General features: G+C 41.7%; 1 protein-coding gene across 6 annotated transcripts in view; it reads right to left on the bottom strand.

Annotated features, from left to right (window-relative positions):
- LOC125306420 (high affinity choline transporter 1-like) overlaps positions 1-22,113 on the bottom strand; it is a 28,392-nt gene extending 6,279 nt beyond the window's left edge. The window contains exons 1-5 of one of the 6 annotated variants that reach the window (XM_048261784.1): positions 8,045-8,156; positions 2,647-6,711; positions 1,854-2,065; positions 1,376-1,489; positions 584-739 (exon numbers count right to left, since the gene is read on the bottom strand). In XM_048261784.1, coding sequence (XP_048117741.1) covers positions 584-739; positions 1,376-1,489; positions 1,854-2,037 — 454 coding nt within the window. In that variant the 5' untranslated portion in view covers positions 2,038-2,065; positions 2,647-6,711; positions 8,045-8,156. Of the gene's footprint in view, positions 1-583; positions 740-1,375; positions 1,490-1,853; positions 2,066-2,646; positions 7,259-8,044; positions 8,157-22,014 lie in introns of those variants that run through there. The other 5 variants (XM_048261800.1, XM_048261811.1, XM_048261793.1 and 2 more) reach the window with 5 other exon arrangements.
- Positions 22,114-22,327: the final 214 nt, after the last annotated feature.

Below are 22,327 nucleotides of genomic sequence, written 5' to 3'. Positions count from 1 at the left end.
AACTTGTGAGGTTGTTGATTATACAACGGCATCGGACGTGATTCAGCCGATCATAATTAAGGACCGGAACTAACCATTTTAGAAACACACACAGACACACACACATACACACACACCACACACACATACACATACACACACACACACACACACACACACACACACACACACACACACACATCTTACACAGCATACCAAACAACAAGTAGAGAGTCCAACCCAGAGATACTTCGTAAATGTGTACTGTGGTTTCATTTAAACCTTTAAGTTCTGTGTAAGAAATTCTTTCACAGTTAAGTTAGTTCACTGCAATCACTTGCGGGATTTTATGGTTATGAGTGGCTCTGGCGCTGTGGCAAACATTCATTCTGCTCTGGGTTAAATTTATGTGCCATTTTGTTTTAAAAGAAAACAACCAATTGTCATGTCATATGCAGTGCATCTCTCCTAGCATATTTTGTATAGAGCATTGCAGTTATTTATATTTTTCCCCCAAATTTTGCCAGGAAATCTTCCATGAACTGAATGCACACATTCATAAACCTCCATGTTTGAAGTGTTTGACTATTTAAAAGTTGTTTACCTAGGCTGACCAGTGTGCGTGCAACCCACAGCACATCTCCAACAAGGGCAGGGAATAGAAGCAGGCTGCTGAGAATGTTTCCATACTTCAGCTGGAAGGGGTCCATCATTGTCAAGTAGTTATTTGCCCTCATCGGCTTGGCAAAGAAGAAGCCACCTGGGAGAGACAAAAGGGGGGGGGGGGGGGGGGTGTTAGAAGTAGAATAAAAACACTCTGTGCTAGCTAGCTGGTGTTTCCTTTGCACTGCCTGTGTAAATAGATGAATGATAAAAACAAACTAGCAGAGAAACAGACTGACTGACTAACAGGAAAATAATGTGTATTTTCTTACGATACAAGGGAGGGGGAGGGTCTTTGAATGACCAATACAATTGAGCACTAGTGGACAAACAAGAAAAACAAGACTATAAACAGTATCTCTCTCTCTCCCCCCTCTCTCTTTCTCTCTCTCCTTCCTTTCTTCCTGAAGTTGGGTATGGGTTGACAGTCATAGTCAGTTATAGTCGGCACCTGTTCAGTCTGGTCAGTTTTGACCACACTTAAACACCAAAAGCAGCCACTCGATCCCAGCAAATGGTGCAAAGGCTTATTTAGGTGCATCTCCAGAGGGAGGACATACTAAACAGACCCAGTGGGAATCCCAATGCACCCCCCTCCTCCCTTAGCTGTCCATCTGTCTGTGTGCATCTTGCTCTGACTTGATGTGATCTCCCTTTCCAACGCATTAGTTTCAGTATCAGTATTGTGTGACCCCAGTTATCTGGCTGTCAGGTCAGAATGTCAAATGCTCACCCAAGAAGAAGGTCAGGACGTAGGGGACGGGCATCAGGGCCCACACCAGACCGAGAGTGGGATTGTACACAGCCTCAGCGATGCCCAGGATGAAACCTCCACCGACCCACGTAGCTGCAACACACAAGGTCAAGGATTTGTTTGAGGCAGGTTCTTGAAGACATGTGGTTATGTTAGACTACCTGTTCTGAGGGTAAACAGTGACTTCAGTCTGAATCATTCATTCTTCCTATATCAATAATAGATCTGAGTGTAGTAAGCTGAGACCAGGCACAGGCAGTCACCGGGTCAAACTGATAAAGTGCAAGACCAAGAAGACCAGTGATTTCTAAGTGTTCAAATCCCACAAAAAGACTGCTATTCACTGTTGTTGATTGGTATGGAGAGCTGTACTGTTGCTAAGTATGAACAAATAATAGCAATAATTGCAGCTACTTATGCCATTGTTGCTGGTTGACCAGAGTTGGCAGAATCTCACCTGTTAGTGTGAAGATTCCCACCAGGAAGTTGATGTTTCGCCCAGCTAGTAGTGTGATCTCCATGCCATCCCCAGTGCATTTGCGCTCCTCTTTTCTAGATCGCATGGATGCCCAGATACCAGTTCCCAAAATGAGTAGGTAAAACAAGGCCATGACAACCAGACCCGGAATGTTCAACGTCATTGTCACGTCTTTGGTTAAGTAACCTTTCCTATAGGTTGGCAAAAAAGAAGCATATGGAAACATCCCAAAGTTAGCTTTTTACTTCTAACATTCATTAAACTCACATGCAGTCTGGCATTTTCTTTGTCAAATGTAAAAAAAAAAGATAGAATTTTGTTTAAATAAAGTTTGACACCAGAGGCTTGACGCCAGTGCTTTGGCACTTTTGGCTCCATCAAACAGAAGCAAGACACAAAAGTATATTTTGGGAACAAGCGAGGTATGGGCTAGCATAGAAAAAAAACTGCCTTTTAAGTCGTAGTAACATTCAAACAGTTTGCTGCAATTCATTCATGACGTGCAAGAACTACCAAGCAAAACAAGTAAATTAGAACATGTAAACAAACAAAGGAACAAACAGTACATTTTGAAAAGAGTCGCTGTGCAGAGGTCAAAGGTCAAAGCAGGTTTGGTATGGCCCTAGGTTGGAATGAAAAACTGAGAGGTAGTGTATGTGTGCTGCTGGAGACAGGAGAAGCTACTCTTGTATGGAAGAAGGCCCTCTAATGATGGGGAAAGGGGGAAAGCACTTTTGGGGTTGGGGGCGAAGGGGAGTGGGAGGGATCTCACCAGCGCCTTGACAGTGGAGGTAAAATGGCGGTCGCCTCTCTTCGAAGGAGGGGCGGCAGATGGCACAAGGTTCGATTGGACCTTGAGGAGAGGCCGTGAGCAAGACTTGCAGAGCAAAACGTTTTAGCCACATTAAGTCAATTACGACAAATCAAGTTAATAGGAGCGAGACAGAGAAAGGTTGGGTGAATGTAGATGCATGTATCTGTGTGTGTGAGTGTGTGCGTGTATGTGTGTGTGTGTGTATGGGTGCATGTATGGGTAAATGTGTATGTATGTGAGTTTGGGTTTTCACAAAGTGGAGGATAGGGAAGGTCTGAAGATAGATTGGGTGTGTGTGCGTGGTCTGAAGGTCTGAAGGAAATAAGAATCAAAGTAGCTACCAAAAGAAGCCACCCGTGACATAACAAACTTGAAATGTCAAACAAGTATAGAAAACTTTACCGTATTATCTCCTTATGAAGTCACTGAAAACAAAATATGATGGATAGTCAACTGATTCTTTTCCTGTTTACTGTTAAACGTGATCATTGTAGGGTTCAATAACAGAAGAGAATGAATCTGAAAGATAACAGTGCACTCACCGCTGTGACACATTAAGAACTACATTTACCAGTGGCTCTGTAGCCGTGAAGCCCACGCCCAATGGACAGATTGGCTCACACTGCAAAAAAGAGACTCTATATGAATTAACATCCCCCCCACCCTTCAAAAGAGAGAGATCTGTTTTTCACAAGAAGAAAAAAGAAAGAAGAATTTCTGAGATTCAGCAAAAGGAATGTGTGCATCTATATGTATGTTTGTGTTTGTGCATTAGAAAGGATGATGTAGCCAAGAAGGCTCTCTCTAGCCCGGTCAGCTGTAAAATGGGGTGTTTTTCCCCCTGCTGCTCGTGATAGTGTGCATATGGCAATGTGCATTTATCAAATAGCTCACATACCATAACCATGATGGCTTACCCCCACGACCCATCTGCGCTCAGTCCACCTTTTTATCACTGTGGGCAAACGTCTCACACAGAAAACCATCAAAACTTCCTTGGTTTGGATTACTTTGAAGCATGCAACAATGGGATTTGATAACCAACTCATCAATTCAGTCATTTTTGGAGGAAATGCCTGGAAAGTTACCCCACCAAATTACATGTTTACATGTTGTACAGCATACTGTTTGTCTTGTGTGCGTTCTTGGAGCCATGCAACCCAAGGGATTGTATTGTGCCATGTAGATCGGAGATTGATGTCATTTGGAACAGTTTATGAATGTGTCCTCATGGGAAATGTTTGCTTTAGATAAGTAGTCTATGAGCTGTGCACCATAAAGCTCCTAGCACTGAGCTCAGGAAAGGCTGCGAATCATTTGATCTTCATCAGAGTATCCGTTGCCAGTGACCGACTGACCAATGGACGAAACACTCTCATACTCACACACAGTCGACCTTGACGCCAACCTGATGGGGCATCCGATGCCATGTACTATACCCTTGAGAAGGGCAAAGAAAGCCCACCAACGTGTTAAAAGTAATACTTGTGTGTGTGTGTGTGTTAGCAGCCAGAGTTCTGATGCCGGGGAGATATTCCCCAGGCTGGTGTGAGTTGTAGAACTGGAGGGGCGACATCTAACAGGTCAGTTGTACGCAGCCAGTCTGTATTGATTCCTCGCATGTGGCCTCAAAACACGAACGGCAAGGCAAGACAGACGCAGACGAGACACGAGAGACACAGCTGCTCTAGTTTGGTCCAGACAGTTTGAGTACACATTTCCATTCATTATGTGACACACAGCCACAAAGTTATCCATGCCTTTCCATCTCTCTCTCTCTCCCCTCCCTCCCCCCAAATCCACATTTCACAACTATATTACACATGCTTCTGGTGAAGCACTTTTGGTGTGCAAAAAATCTCAGACGAGTCATTTATGCTACACCAATGTGCGCTGTCTCGTTCACACATATGAGGGAGAGGGAGAGGCAGGGTGAAAAGCGAACACATGCTTGAAAAAAAAAAGAAAAAAAGATTACAGTACGTGCTGCCGCCTCCTGTGTTTACAAAAAACTTTGAAGACAAACGGTAAGTGGAAAATTCTTACAATGTGGCATTCATTGCAATGAGCTGTGGGGCCGGTCGGGGCTGGGACCAGACCAGAGAGGGTCTTTTTCTTAAAACCTTCAAGTAGAGGCCATTTAGCTCTTTCCAGTTACCATGCACAGCCCATAAAGAGATCACCCTATACCTCCCCAGGCCTCTCACACTCACTCACACACAACTATCACTAGATAAATATCTTATTTATATTTTTAAAGTATATAAGTATAATTTCTATATTGCTGTGGCTGTATTATATGAAGTTGTACATTTTATACTGATATATTTACATGTTACATTTCACTAGATCAGCTTTTATTTTGGGGTTCCTCCAGACAGATTTGCCTGTTTCAATCACCTAAACAAAAGCTTCTTTCAAGGAGAAGGTTTCAGTACTTTTCCTATTGCAACAGACCAGTGCAACACAGTTGTCACATGAACTGGCAAGCCTATTATTCCACTCAGACAGCTGATCCAGGTTACTGACGGAGTGGATCAGAACGATCACATTACTGCCTCTGTCTGCTCTACTACATACACACACACACACGCACACACATACGCGCGCGCACACCACATGCACGCACACACACACAAACACAGTTCAAAATTCTCTGAGTAACTATGGGTGTATGTGGTGAGACAAACAGAGCCAATGACAGACAATAATGACTCTAACGCTACATGTCAGAGGCTGTACACCTTTGCCTGAAGAGAGTGAGGACTGTTTCAGGACCTTCACTTCCTCTATGTGCTCTGCGCCTCTGCTAATGGAAAAGTACTGAAGCACTTCTCACTCTCTCGCTCTCTCTTCACTCCACTTTCTCTCTCCCTCTCTTTCTCTTTCTCTCTCTCTCTTGCTCTCTCCAGATCACACTAGGGCTCAAAGAAACTGCTGGAAGACCTATGGAATGCAAAAGTTAAAACTCGTCCAAAGCAAAAGAAATAGATTTGAAAACAACACCCAGCCTATATCTACAAAGTGTAATCTATTTTGATACATCAATTCATGATGAAGTAAGTAAACTCAATACAGCTTATACATTACATATTAGTTGAGTCTCTCATTTTATCAGGCCATTCAATTCAAGAAACCTTCATATTTTCCCTAAAAGAACCAGTAAATACCAACCACTCAATGGTACTATAGATATAGGCAATCCCATAAGTACTCCAAGTGAAAAAAAAGAAGGGTTTTGCTCACACACACAGACACATGCTTCTGGTATCATATCACCCGAAAAACAAATGACATCCTTTTAGAAGTCCCTCAGAGAGAGTTTTTTCCCCCCTACACAAACACGCTCGGCTCCTAGGGGCCCCACACTCTAAGCTGCTCTTATCACTGCCAAAAACAGGATAAGAGATGTGCCACCCTCTCTACCCACATACACTCACAAAAAGAACATAAAGATATCCTTCTCTCTCTCCCTCCCTCCCTCCACACCACCTCCTCCATGTTTTTCAGTGGCAAAAAATACACACACAAGTATTCAGGGTAAGAGCAGGACACTGTAATCAGTGAAAGTTATCTATGTTTTTGGATCCATGGTCTTTATACAGACAACAAATAAAGCCTAACAATCACTTTGAACATGACAGAACTTTTTGTCTTCAAAGTCAAGAAAGTAAAGAATACAACAAGTAAAACTAAACAAACAACATGAATGAATGACATAGCATTACAGTATAAAAGAGCTTTAGCTTTAATAAGCTAAAATGGTAAGACCCATGAGACTGATTAAAAGAGTCTCTTGCCAGGGACACAAGTAGACCTGCTGGCTCTCATGGGGAAAAGTGAAACAGTAATACTGAAACAACACATCTATTCAACATGGACATGAAAAATAAGAAAAGCTATTCAATGTAAACATCTACGCATACATACCTAGGAGTTAAAGAGAAAGTGTCCTACTGTACTCAGTGGTCAGAGAGCGGTCAAAGTCAATGAGAGGAATGGAGAGGCTCTGTCAACGGGGGACTTGACAGTCACAGGCAGCAGGCAGGAGAAAAATGAGTCACAGCAAAGTTTCACAGATGCTCTTCAGGGGCCAAATATCTCTAATCAGCATCAGCTATCACTGTATCAACAGAAAAGGCTCTAGAAGACCTTCTGCCATGCCACTATATATGCTGCAGGTGGGCGGGACTATGAATCAAGCAGAAGATAGATGGGAGTCTCTGGGCCCCTCTGATTGGACCTCCTGTCAATTTCCTTGTTTGCTTTTACTTTACCAATTATGTGTGTAGGACCTACTCACAAAGCTCCGACAGCCACACAGATTTTTCCTCTGGATAAACGATCAATCTCCTAACATCTACATCTTAAGAAAAGTGCCCCTCAATCTGTCTACACCACACATACTTCAACCTTAATTTGAAATACTGTAGGTCCAAAAGAAGGACTTCGAACACCCATCAATCATGCTTGCTTTCTACCGTGTCAGTCTTATCTACTCCCCATTAGAGATAGAGACTGTTTTCCTCTCTTTTTATTTCCCATTTTTTTGCTTGCTGTTCATTGACTTTTAAGTTACAGACCCTTTGTATTTGCCACAGCATTTACCCAGCTGAAAACAACCCCCCATTCCCTTTATTACCTCCTTCCTCTTCTCTCCCCCCCCCCCTCCACCAACCCCTCCGTCTGTCTTTGGTAAAACAAGCGATAAGCTATTTTGGTTTTCATTGGCACACAGGGAGGATGCTAAAATGTGCTCCAAACATACAATAACACTCCAATAAAAAAACAGATTATACTGAGATCCGTCAATAAAAAATAGGATTAATCTTTTTAATAATCTTTTTTTGTTCATGGTCTACTATAACAAAGGGGGTGAAATTGAATACAGTGTTTGACAATACGCAATAGCAGGGAAAGCCAAACAGAAATAGTTATTTACATTTTTGGCAAATATGCAAACAAACTGCGTCCAAGAGTGCTCATACCTTTCATACATTCTGAAAGCATTTATAAACTGAGCAGTATCACATATAGGTTAACATCTGATGTTGATGTAAAATTAAGTCAAATAGAGACTAATATTGTGAAGCACCTTCACCAATAAACAATATTACATCAGAAAACATGTTTAACTCTGAAAGTAGGCTGAGTCAACAAAGCATAATTTCTGGGGAAATCAGAATATTATCAGAAATCAGAAATCTTAGTGATGCCCACGTCACACAGACAAAACAAAAAACGAGAGGCAAAACATATCTACATGTACTCAAAACCATCACACACCACTACCCAATCAAAACAACACAATTCCAATCGAACATGTGCTACTTAAAACTATAACACATGCACTTACCGAGCTTAACACTTGACAGACTCGGGATAAAGAAATTTGGAGGAAAGTGTGCACAAGAAGCGAGTGTGTTTCACAAAGACGTGTGTGTGCCTTTAAGGAGCCTCTTCCTGTGTTGCTGGGCTCTGGCGGACCAGAAATGGGGGGAGGGGTGACGTCAGAACGAAAGAGATGCAGAGAGAGATATTCACTGAGGGCCTGCCCACACGGAGACGCTTTTTAGGTTAAACGCAGAGGTTTTGCTTCTTGGCCGAGCGTCCAAACGAATCCTGTAAACGCACTGCCCGAAACCGCACTTTTCTGAAACCTGGTCCCAGAGTGGAAAAATCTGAAACCGTAGCCCGTTTGAATTCGTTTAGACAGCGAAACCGCACATCCTGCTCGTGTATCAATGATGTCATCGCCACACCTCAGCTGCCCTGGACTTGCACTTATAGTATTGCCTAACAATACTAGTTTTCATACATGACATTACCTACGATTACAATCTGTAAGATAAATATCACAACTGGTGCTGCGCAGCTCCGATAGCTTATGACTTGGTGGACTGAACACTGTTTTTCCTTGTGTTTTTTTTTATGCATTCTAGCTACTGTCAGTGACGCGAGTACGACGGAGTATTAGGGCCACACATGAAGAAAAAAAATATTTTTGCCATGGCGAGATTAAACTCGACATGTTGACTTTAAAGTCAGCATGTCGACATTAAACTCGACATTTCGAGAATAAAGTTGAAATGTAATGTCGACTTTAAAGTCGCCATGTCGACATTAAACTCGACATTTCGAGAATAAAGTTGAAATATAATATCTACTTTAATCTCGACGTGTCGACTTTCAGATAGATTGCGTCTTTCTGTTAACTACTCATGGCCGTCATCGTGAAGTGCTGTATCTCGCGGTTGGAAGTACCATGCACTATGCCGTTAAGTATATAGCTAGAATAATACATGTATCCAACGATATGTTTCTATACAAAATGCTATTTCACTCTGTTTTACGTGGGTAAGGCCACCGCACATTCAAATAACTGCCCTTCATGAACCAGGCCGTCACTCTCCATAGGTTAACTAATTTCTCTAAAACTGCTTTTCCATGTCTCACCTGCAATAAACATAGGAGGCTATAAACACAGGTATAGCCTAAGCATATATACTATTTTGATCCCGTGAGGGAATATGTGTGCATGTATACTTTATGTATGCACTGTGTGTGCATATGTGCGCATGTAGGCTACTACACTCTAAAAAATGCTGGGTTAAAAATAACCCAAATATAACCCAGCCGCTGGTTAACTATTGGACCAACACCACATTGAGTTATCCTAACCCAATGGTCTGGGTACATTATTAAACCCAGCAGATTGGGTATGATTCTAACCCAAAACACTGGGTTATATCAACACAACGTTAGTTAAACTGGCACAATAGACTGGGTAAAGGTAACCAATGTGCTGGGTTATAACTATATAAATGTTGAGTAAAATTCACACAGTATATTGGGTATAGATTCAACCCAAGCCACTGGGTTATATCAACAGAACTGCTAGTTAAAATAACCAGTTGTCAGGTTTTCTAAACCCAGTATTTGGGTTGCATTGAGAGAAAATGGGCAACAAATAGCCATGCAATGAAATAAAACAGTTCGACATAATTATTTATTTGACAGTTTACTTTATTTTTGAATGGATAGCCTACTCTAAAGGCAGCATCAGCATGTGATAAGTTACTTCCATGAAGACAGCTAGATTCCACGGTCCATTTGGGGGTCAGCCCTGTCAATCAAAGAAAGAAAAAGAGTAAATTAAATCACTGCTATTGACAGAACTTTAGATCAAGACTTTCACGAACCATGATCAGTGAATGATGTTGACAAACATTAAAAATTCGGAGACAAAATATTAGCGCAACACACTCGGAAACCATGACCACCTCATGGAGTTGTTTAACAGCAGACTGACAAACATACGTTCAGTAATATTAACGTTAGTGGCAGTGATAGTTCTACCATTAGCTAGCTCATGTTAACACATTCAGTTAGTTAAATTCAAGTTGTCTGTAACGTTAATGTTACCACCAAAAACCACCCAGTAAGTTACATGGCTATAATATGAAGCTACCCTGAATGAATTAATATGTTGTTTGGCATGATGATTACCGTACATAAAGAGACTACTTCGACTGTATACATTAGCTGACACACGCTGCACTAACACGAAGCATTTGTTAGAGCTAGAAGCTAGCATACCAACCGTCTGCTAACGTTAACCTAGCCAGCTGTTGGTATGCTAATTTTAGTTCTTTGTAAAAGTTTGTTTTGTTTCTGTTCAGCAGTTCATACCCAGTCAACACAGAACTATGTTTTTGTAAGAGCCTGTCTTTGTGTAGATTTAACATTAACATGAGCAGTAATTGTAAGACTGTAAATTAATGTTAGCTAACGTTAGCTGGCTTGAATGTCACAATTCTTAACCTGCTTAGGCTGAACGAAATTGGCAGGCAGAATATCCATTCATGTCACGAAGGTATCTCTGGGTGTAGGCTACTTTTAAAATCCGTCTGAATAATAATAATAAAAAAGTTAAAAGCAGATACATACCTTCCAAAATCGCCTGATTTCCACTGCATGGACGGTTGAAAGAATAACGATTTCCCCCGAACTCTCAAATAACTATGCAGCTGTGTTAAAGTTACCCTGGTGCTGAGTAGTGTGCTCACGTCATGTGGGGGAGAGGAGGGGCGCTGTCCTAAACGATCAACCCAACAAGCTGGGTTACAGAAAATAACCCAACATGAGTAAAAACAACCCCACACAATGACCCAACAGTCTTAACTCAGCGTTTGGGTTGAGAAAATAACCCAGCATTTTTTAGAGTGTAGTACATGGGGTGGTCGGGAGGACAGCTTCATTCGTCCCTAGACATTCAGCAATAGGCTGTTTTGCACCCATTACAAACAAGCAATGTGAAATTCTAGGATTGGGGAGAGCGCCTAGTAGCCTATGCCCTAATACTCCGTCGTACGCGAGAGAACTTAAGTTATTAGGAAAGTGCGGTGTAAGTTTAGGCTACATTAATTTGTGCGTAGTGTCAGTGTCATTCATTTATTTTACATGTCTTACAACATACATGCATTCACAGTCGAGTGAAATCACATATAAACATAGGCCTACAAAGACGCTTAGAACTCACAGCCTATGGTAGCACATATGCGAATGCGCGATTTGATGCAGGCAAAAGTATTGACTGTTACTAACGAAGGTTTTATAGCAATATTATAAATGTGGCGACAGAATAGCCTAGAACTTGGGTAAGCCTTGCGTTTAGTAGCCTAGGCCTAATTGCGGTGATAGCCAAAACTAATGTGAATCACGGACTATCCTACAACCAAAGAAAGTACAGGTGATTAGTAAGCCTACCTGCGTAAGCCAAATAAAGGACTGGACTGCACCCTTCACAAACTGTAAAATAAAGTTGATTAGTTTTACAGTTGACTACAGTTGACAGTTCACCATCAGTCCACACAAACAATTCTGGTTTCCTTGCACTAGCCATTTTGTCGTAGCCTATTCTGTCTGTTTGTAAAGCGCAAGTTTTGGCAGGGCTCTACAGTGCGCCCATTTCATTTCGCTCGCATACGCAGTAAAAATGATGGCGTCGAAAGTGCAAAAATATTTTAGGCGCACTGGTGCTAATGACTTCTAAACATGTCAATGTTTGTCTACAAAATTCACCGCAACATCGAGAAACATGTGCAAACCATAGAATCACGTCGCGAATGCAGCATAAAACTACACCTCCCATCAACGTTAGCAGTTTGGCGTTGTGACTCGCTAGTAGTCGCCTTCTATCAAATCCAAGAGCGGCGCAGAAAAAGCGGAAAGTTAGACTAGCCAGCCAAGATGCAAAGATTGAAGAAATTAGTTCTTCTATCCACCGAATTCATCGGATATAGGAGGAACAGGATGAGATTCTGAGAATGCAGTGAGAGAAGGAAAGGTAGCCTAACATGCCTTTTAGACCAGTTGACGTATTGGCTGCAAAGTGCAAAATATATTTTATATATTTTATTCAAAGGTACGCTACTGATAACTCCAGGCTTCCACGCATGCTTGTTTGTTTACACCGAATACAAGCTGAAGTGCAAAACGAAAGTAGGCCTAACGTTTGCCTACTGCCCCCATCAATGCAGATATTTAAAAAAATAAAATAAAAGGATAAAAAAAAATATATAGCCTTGATAGCCTATGTTGGGTTTTGTGGAAGAGAAAATGGACTGTTTTAGTTGTAGTATTAGGCAGTATGCAGTCAGATAGGTCACCATGGGCATATTTGGATTAGCTACAGATGGATTCACAAATAAATAAATTAGCCTACATTTGGCAGGATACTTGATATATAGACTAAATGCAAATATGGCAATGTATTATATTATTTTACATTAACAAAATGTAGGAAAATAGAACAGACTGAAAATAAAGTAGGCACTGATCTTTAAAATCCTGTTTCCTGTAGCCTAAATGTTGTCAGTCATTCTTAATATTTGCAATTGGTGCATTGGCATGTTTAACTGTTAGCTGCAGTGTAATGCTAGATTATGTGTAAGTTAAGTACAGAAGTGACTGTGCGCCCAAATTTTGGTCTGTGCTCCTAAATTTTTTAACTTGGGCGCACAAGTGCTCCTGGAAAAAAATGTTAGTGTAGAGCCCTGTGGTCAATTTCTGTAAAGAAACAGTGCCACCTATAGGCCTGGGGTATGAAGTAACGTGTTGAGTCGTGTTGAGATGGATCCGTTTGCACGCAAATATTCTTGATACGGTTCCAGGGAAGACGGAGGAAAAAAAGATTGGTTTTGTACGTGTGGACTAGGCCTGACTGTGGTCATGTTTTTCTCCTGTTCTCTCTGTTCCCTTCTGTCTTGGCCTTTACCTCTACCCTTCTCCTTCCCATCCTCCCTCCACACTTTTATGTCAGTGCTCCTCAAATGTTAACTGTGTATTTGTATCACCTCAAGGAATGCATTTACTGTTACATAGACAAAAACAGTAACTCAACTCAAGCACAACTGTTACACAACTGTTACTACTTGTATGGGCTACTTGTATGGGTCTGCCATACTAGGCAGGGGAGGCACCACCCACACACACACACACACACACACAAAGAGAGAAATGCAAACTATATAGTCCTAGGAACATCACTCCCCTGTCTTATACACTACATCGTGTTGTTTTCTAATCCATCATCTCATTCATTGGTTGCATTGGCTGAACAAGATGAGACACCTGAGCCAGATTCCTGGGTGTGTCTGTGCTTCTGTGCATACTCAAATATGTGTTTGCCTAACCAGCGATAGGACTTTATCTGAGGGGAACCTAAAAGGCTTCAAGGACATAATCTCTCAACAAATGTGTAGTAATGAAGTATATCTATATTTTCATCTATCTATCTATGTTAAGGGTAGATGTGTCGGGCGGTTGTGAGGTAGATGGAACAGCACTCAAAGATTCAAGGTGGAAGATGGGATTTTATTAATTCCCCAAATAAGGCCAACATAGGGCAATGGTAATGTAAGTTAATGTGAATAAAGCACTAAGGAGAAATAAAATACTTCTCAATAAAGAAAGAAAAACAAAAGACTTGATAGTCAAAACAATACAATAATATTCAAATAAAAAGATGAGCGCAATGGACTTCACAGCTAGTCACTTGGGCTACACACATGAGACCAGCTCTCAAGACTTACGCCTATTCAAATTGTAGCTCTCTCCCCCTAGCACCTACAGGCATGGGTTTAAATAGGGCCTGATTGCACTCCTGTAATTGGATCAAACCAATGCATCATAGCAGCACAGGGGTGTTTCGGGAGACCCACAGAAACAAGCTAATACAGCCAATAAATAAGTCTACGCATCTAGACATCTACTGAAGATTTAGCATATCTGCTGAACTTTGGCATAACCAAAAAGTATATGAACAGCCTAAATAATCATTAAAACCCAGAAATCATAGCATGCACACATTTAAATGTCTCTCATAGTAGGCAGCGCCTCGCTGCCGTGACGATGGCTAGTAGCCCCGTCACACTATCTATCTATCTAAATGCCATTTCTATTAGAATTTTCATTTGACTCATTTAATTATGTTGTAAGTTACCAGCTGACTACTAAATTGCCATGTTTTCTTCTGATTAGCTTGAATTTAACCAGCAGGTGCGAAACTGTAGTCAACAGAGAGCAGCAAAACACTGATGATTATCTTCCTTCTCAAGGCTTTCAAGAATGTGTTCTAACCTGTGGGTATACTACGAAGCTTGATTAGTGGGTTAGCGAGGTATGTTGTGCTCATAGCCAAGTTATGCTGTGACACGAAAGTGGCTCTGTTTTAGTGTTGCTGCATCACATTATGCTGCCAACCAAACTTGGCCGGGAGCAGGTTATGTGCTAAGTTATAGCTCAAATCGTGTAAAACTACAGCCTATTGACCAATCAATTATCTTGAAAAACAAAGTTCTCACGTGTAAGATTCTCTCATATATCTTACAGACAGAGATCCGCCTCTCCAAACATTTTGGATCTCGCAGGTGTTGCAAATATGCCACTATGGATGTGCATGCCATACACCATCTGATGACAATCAATGTATTTGATGTTATAGGCTAGACACTAAAAATGACCGCAGTCTATTATGGTATCGCTCATAAATGCGAAAGTATTCGTGCGTCTCCACGTTTCACGATTGACACCAAGAACGCGCACAGATCTGAGCTGAAAGCCTAGTTTTACATATCACATAACTGCTATCGTAGTATCACCATTACACTGCAGGTGTCCCGCAGGCAGAAACAATGACAGTGCCCCCCATCTCCCCCCAACATTCTAAATCAATTGTATGCACCATATTGAGCTATGTAGCATAGTAATTATGACCGCCGCTAGCGAAGCGGTCATATAGGGATTGTCAAAGTTTTTTTTTTTTCCCCGTCATCTACTTCCTGAATTTTTGGTCAACGATACCCGGGACACCGAACCACCGGGGCACATGAAATTTGGTGGGTATGTAGCCCCACTAGACTTTTACGGACTTTTACGGCAAACATCACCTAACCAACCGCTAGCTGTCTGTGTCCTGTAAAAAAAACGTGATCTCTGTGGACAACAGGCTCCAAAAACGGCAACAAAAACAACCTGGGCAAACCTAGCCTATAAAAACATAACAAACTGTTCCAGCAAATCACAGACGAGATGCACGTTTAGGAGAGTTTCAATTGCACGGGAGGGAGGAGGAGGAAGTTGCGAGCTAGCTCTCTGTTTTGTTTGAAAGTCAACTGAATCGACGTTACCCAGCATCGCTTAGAGTACCTTTAAGCTCTTTGGTCATTGTAAGGGCCATCTATAGGGCTATGCTATATCACTTTCAAGACAATGGCTACCCATATCTGCGAAAGTATGATATTGATATGTTATGTCAAGGAAAAATACTTTGTGTCTAATGATTGCTCATGTCACCTGAAGCATGATAGGTAGAAATATCTATTCAAAAGCACAGTTGATCTGTGCATGCTATGATCATCTTTTGATTCTTTGATATGGAAACCAAGTTATTTATTTTGGGCGGCCATATAACATCAAACTGGACTTCAAGCAACTTGGATTCTGTGCCTCTCCACTCTTCCTTCAGACTCTTGGGACCTTGATTGGACCCTGATATCCAAATTAAATGCAAATTTTGTTTTTTATGTGAAAAGAGGAGTTTGGACCACTGAGCAACGGTCCAATTCTCTCTTCTTAACCCAGGTAAGACACGCTAACCTGGTTTCTGATTTAGGAGTGGCTTGACACTGGGAATGTGACACTTCCATTTCCACTTCCAAGTCTGTGCGTGCTGGCTCTTGCGACTGATGGGTTTGTAGTCGTGGGAATTACGATCTTTCACAATGTTGTAATTCAGTAGTTACGAAACAAACTGCAAATGTCTTTACATGAAAATTTGTCTTTAAAATTGGTAAACATCATATGGGTAATTCAAGGCACAAGTCAACCGGGACCAGAAAATAATTTATTTTTCGCCATAGACTGGCGTTCAAAATTTTTTGAAAGATAGGTCCCATGGAGGCAAATGGAAGTGGCGTCACTGGGACACTCTATTGGTCTGTATCTCAAAATTAGAATGTGCAACTTGTGACTCATTTTGGTGAGTCAAATGGTGTCTTTAAAATGTGCTTGTGGCCTTTTCAGTATAACGCCTATAGCATTCAGAGTGGTAATAATAATGGTTGTTTTCAGATTTCTGTTTCAGATTAACTTCTGTGGTGACATCTCTATAGCAGTCAGATTGTCAGATTTGTGATTTCTCTACTTACATTATCTCAATGACTTTGCAACAAACATTGGTGATACGTCTAGACCTAAACTTCTTAAAAAGCCAACATGATACTTTATACTTTTTGAGATATTAACACAAATGTTTGAGCTTATTTTCCCCCATAGGCTTTGCATTAGACTATGACATCACAATGGGCTAATTAAACTGATTTGCACCTGTATCAACTGCCAGCTGCTCAACTAAGCCCCCTCAAAGAGCCAATTAAACTGATTGCACCAGTATCAACTGCTTTCTGCTCAAATAGGCCAACTCTCTCTGTGTCTCTCCTCAACTAGGCCAACTCTCTCTGTGTCTCTCCATTCTACAAGGATATAAGGCACATTCCATCCAACTGTCTATCCATCCATCTTCTTCAAACCATTCACTCATCCACCCATTAAACTATCTATCAACATCCATTAAACAATCTGCCTATCAACATCCATTAAACTATCTACATTCAACTTTTAAACTATCTACCCTCTCTCTCTCTCTCTCTTTCCATCTATCTCTCTCTCACCCACACACACACGGCTGATGTATGACCTTGACATTTGAAAGTTTCATTCGAGCAAAGAGGGCCATGGTCAAAGGGTCCAAAAAAGTAAACTGAGAAGAATTTGGGCCAAATTCACATCATCCAGATGAAATCCTTAACTGACAGACTATATACACATTTGTCATCAGTAAACAGCCAGAGATGCCTAAAAATACTGATGTATGGTGTGTGTGCGTGTGTGTGCAGTGTGCATGCACAATGGTGTATGTAAGTGTGAAAGGACTGAGGATCTGTTTTGTCATGAGTAAAATAGCTCTCTCATTTAGTCATTAAAGTGCCCCATATATCTAAAAAACAAGCAGGGTTACGGTGAGCCCCTGAGAGAGTAAAGACTAAAATGGGAAATGACTACAGTTCTTTAGGCATGCATGTGTATAAGGGTTTTGGTGTGTGTGAGTGTATGTATGTATGTGTGTGTCCCCGATGTCTACATGTGTGTTAGGGGTTGTGGTGTGTGTGAGTATGTGTACATATGTATGGGTGTGTGTCCAATGTCTACATGTTATGACCACTTCTGTATGCTCTGTTCTTTTCATTCATGCATGACAGTGTGCTTCAAGTGTTCAAGGGTGTGTATGTCTGCATTTGTGTATGTGTGTGGGTGTGTTTGCATGTATGTATGTTTGTGTGTGTGTGGGTGTGTTTGCGTGTGTAGTGTGTGGGTGTGTGTGTTCGCATGTGTGTTTGTGTGGGTGTGTGGGTGTGTTTGCATGTGTGTGTTTGTGTGTGGGTGTGGGTGTGGGTGTGTTTGCATGTGTGTATTTGTGTGTGTTCTTTTCTAACCATCTACGAGGTATCAGTTTCACACACTGAAAATCAGAATCCCATGAGATTATATTATGCTGCTTTAGTGTACAGCTCAGGATTAGTTCATAGGTGTATACACTACTGCATATTAAATGTTTGTGCAAATGGCATATGTGCACTATGTGTGCACTAAGTGTGCTTGTTTCAGTGATGGAATTTGCTGGGTAGATGTTAACTATCTGCCTGAAAGGCTACCCAGAGGCATGCTAGCATAGCCTATGTGCTAGCACCATGGCAACTGAAAAAATATTGCCACCATAGAAACTCTAGGAATTCCTAAGCAGGACACACACACACACATGCATACATACACGCATGCGCGCACACACACACATACACACACACATACACATAGACACACACACACACACAAAGATGCAGCCAAAAGTGCAATTCAATACACTTTTTGTCAAATTCAACATATAGCTCCTCACATTCCTCTTACTGTCTGTTGAGTGCTCACACACAGTCCTGAGTCTGTTTGCAAAGCTATTTCGATCAACACATTATCTCAGGATCATGCAAGGGAGGGGTGTGCTTTGATTGGGTTTTGAGCTCAAATTTCAAAACCTTTCACTAGAATCATTGCTCGCCTTTAAGTGAACACATACACAATATCAGAAAATGGCATAATGACACTACTAGAAAGGTTGCATTTAAACATTTCAATAAGGCCCAAAATGTCCTCGCGTTATATTAGACTGGTGACCTCTCTCACACTGAACTCTATTCTATTATGGCAACAAAGCAAGGCCTACTGGTACTGGTAGTTCTATGGTGGATGCTGGTAAGATAAGATTCTGAAGAGCTTAGAGGACTAAAAGCTGCCAGACTATACAAGGGGCAGCATGACAGACACAGATGGATAGTCTCATGCATTTTCAAGTCACTGATCATTCCTGGAAATATGCTCCAAACAGAGAAGCCCTTGGGTCTTCACGTAATTATTTCCACCCGCTAGACTACAGGAACAATCAGTTCTTAAACAGCCAAATTCTTCTAAGCAGCATGGACCCATTGTCCCCATTGCTATCTCTCGCTACTTTGTTCTGCTTTCTCCACAACTCGCATCACACATTTCAGTTTTGCCACAAGCATATGAACAAGACGCTTACCATATGGCTGCACGTCACGCGACAAGGCACGTGTGCAAGGGGGTAGGCTACATGTTTTTGTAAGTGTGATTCTGCCATGTCCATTGTGTGGTGCAACAATGGCATAGGAAATGACAGAGCATTGGATCAACATTGACCACACGTATCCGCTTCTCAAAACACAGAACCATTTCAACACCCTATTGCAGAACCCAGAGTGAGAACATCCGGAGTGTGTGTGTGTGTGTGTGTGTGTACAGGGTGGACACTTGCCACTTAATTACAGAGCATGGCATGACAGGCACTTCAGTCGGACAAAACTGACAGATTTAGGGCCACAGGAATACATAAGCTACTCCACTGAAGGCCCGCAAACTTGAAAGTGTAGTCAAACAAGGACCAACAATGTGGGGACATGCTCCATACATTTAACTCCCCACTGAGAACTGTAGATCAGAGGAAAGAAGACAATTCAGACAATTTCAAATTGAAATACAACCAGATCTCCATTTTGACTTCTTACAGGTTTTGAAAGTTCCACAGCCTGGTGTAGACTGTAATATTCCAAAGGATTTAGACTGAAAGAGAAGGCTATGCTGCCCAGAGCCCACACACACACACACAACCCCCTTTCAAAGACATGACAGAACATGGCACAGCTTTGTACTCTTCTGCCTAAATACCAGAACAGCAAGCTGAGACTGGCAGGTGGCACCTGATAGGAGTCCAACTACAGATAAAAAGGCACTGCTATGGAGGGATTGTGTAAACAACTCTTTCTTTCTTTGTTTCTCTCTTAATCCCTCACTCTCATTCCCTCTCTCTCTTTCTCTCTCATTCTCTCGCTCTCTCACACACACAAATGCACACACTCTCTCCTTCCAAGAATATTTGGCCCAAGTTATTTAACGCAAGTTCCTAAGGTCAGACTACACAAAAAATGGACACTGGTGAAATGCTATATATGGCTTTTGTCATGTACTAGTTACCATTATCGTGACTGTGATTAAGGAGAACTGTCAGATGTACGTCAGAGAATGTAGGCTACTTGTTACAACATACAGATGCACTGTTCACTTTCACAAACATCCTTGACAAATACATACTTAGACCACACTCAATCAACATCACCAAGTCGTCAACAAGGAAAATTACTGACACAAAGACCAAATTGCCTGATTACTACGATTACATTGAGTCTCATGGAAATTTCTGAGTTGAAGTTGTAAATCGCATAATCATGTGATTATGTGTCTGACAATAGCTCTTTCACTACCCCTATCCGTTACTTTCCACTCTGGGGGAAATCACCGAAAACGTCTAGAACACTTAATCAAATAAAATCTTTGATTATTAAATCAGGTTGGTATCAGTTGAGCTGGCCAGTGGTACACTGTGGTTTAAGGCTACAGGCCAGCTGCCTTGCCAGTCTGATCTATATTGGTCAGCACTCCTCCCTGGCAGTCCTTTTAAATACACTGGGCACCGATGCTGGTATGTGCTGTTCACTTGCGAGAACTGACTGTTCTAGCTCCATTGAGCACAACACCTCATCAGAAGGGCAGAGAGAAATTGTCACTCACATCATAGCAGCTCTCAGATCATTATGCAAAGCCGTATAAAGGTGCTGGTGGCCACATCAGCACAGAAAAGGATTCTGAGCTACTGAAAAGATGGTCTCTGCAAGGTCTGTGATCATGAACGGAACCCTGACAGAACTCAAGTTAGGTTGTTTCAAATGAGTCAAGCATTGCTCACCACACAAAACAAGTGACTACAAGGCAGGAAATCTACAGTGCTTTATTGTGGGAAACATATGCAAGCCTCTAACACAGAGCTGTGTCACAGAGCTGTATATATATTTAAATATATACAGACACACACACACACACTTTCAAGCTCTATGTGTTTACTTAGGCATGGTATTGTATCAATGTCATAATTTTGGCATCAGCGTGAATATTCAGTGGCCTTAGATTCCCTACTCTAGGGATAGTTTGGAGAGGTCAGCCAATTGGAGGATGGGTGACAGTTGGTGTTGTCAGAGTGTGGACTATTTGTCTATTTGTCTGAATTACAAAGAGGATGGGCATAGGGCCTGGTTGTTGTATTTGCTTGTGTGTGTGTGTGTGTGTATAAGAGAGATGGCTGGGGGTGGGGGGTGGTGGTGTATATATGTAAGGCACTGAAGGTTGTGTGTGAGGGTGAAGAAGGTGTTACTGAGCCTGATAACGTAGCATACCACCACACCACCATGCACTACTGCTCGGCGCTCTCGAGAGTTTATGATAGGTTTCTGTGACAGATCCAATGGTTGAGGCTGCACAAAGATAAACTCTCTATCAGCCTGCCAACAGCTGTTCCCTTTTAATGCCACATGCATTCCACTCCTCATCAATCTCTTACCCTCATCTCCCATAGTTCTGCTTCTCAAAGAGTCACCTTAACCTTCGTGTTAAGGTCCATTGAAATTTATGGTGAGGACTGCTTTTCTTTGGCCTGCTCACTAAAATAATTAGCAGGACAACCCCTGCGGAAGTGATGTATAACCTAAATAGACGACAAAGAACCTTGGGATATTTGCTGTAGACTTAATCTTCTTAATTTTAATTTCAAATGCTGGAAGTACTGAATGTTTTTGCTCAACACAGCTGAATGAGAATCCTTGTAAGTACCCATGAGGTTAAGGAGAGTGGGCTACGGAAATATGCAGCATAGGCCGCCTCGTTCCTTTGACATTCAGAAAAAGCTTAAAGGCCTAAAAATCCTAAATTGTGTCGCCCATGTATGAGGTTACATAAACAAATACAGTGACTGACTGCTTGACAAAACACACAATTGAAAACATCTATAGCCTACAGTCTGACCAATCAACTTTTAAACAGATAGATATGACCTTCTATGTTTGAACAAGTTCATCAACACAACGCCAGACAGCAGTGGAAAATTACAGTATGTAGCCTAAAGCTTTAACCACCAGTCCTCATTCGACAGTAGACTTAGTAGTGTGTCATACTTGCATGTAGGCTAGCCCAGATCTCTAGGTTCCACAACAACTGTGAAGACCAGACTTGGCTATCTAATAGTAAAATCATATTTGTTTGTAATGAAGTCACAGACATGGTTGCATGACTTCCCTTGGCCTAGCATACCTGAGGGAATAGACGGCCCCCTTAGGCGCGGTCGGGCGTCTTCCCGTGAACCGGATGGTGTGATCTCCGGTGGCGGGACACTCCCCCTCAGGACCAGAGGTCTGTCTGTAGGCTATGCCCAAAACTTGGACAAAGCGGACTATGGTTGCTGCTCTATGACGTATTTTAGTTATCAATTTCGCAACAATACCTTCTAAGATTACTGGTGTAGATCTCTTTCTAGGGCTCTGATTGTTTGCAGGATTCTATTTAATGAACCCATTTGACCTGATGTGTTTTATTGTGTGTTCTTGTGAAGAATAATTAGAAAGCT

The sequence above is a fragment of the Alosa alosa genome, chromosome 1 (assembly GCF_017589495.1).
Source record: "Alosa alosa isolate M-15738 ecotype Scorff River chromosome 1, AALO_Geno_1.1, whole genome shotgun sequence".
NCBI lineage: Eukaryota > Metazoa > Chordata > Actinopteri > Clupeiformes > Clupeidae > Alosa > Alosa alosa.
The sequence above is the reverse complement of the archived record's forward strand: the minus strand, read 5'-3'. Positions and strand labels throughout refer to the sequence as shown.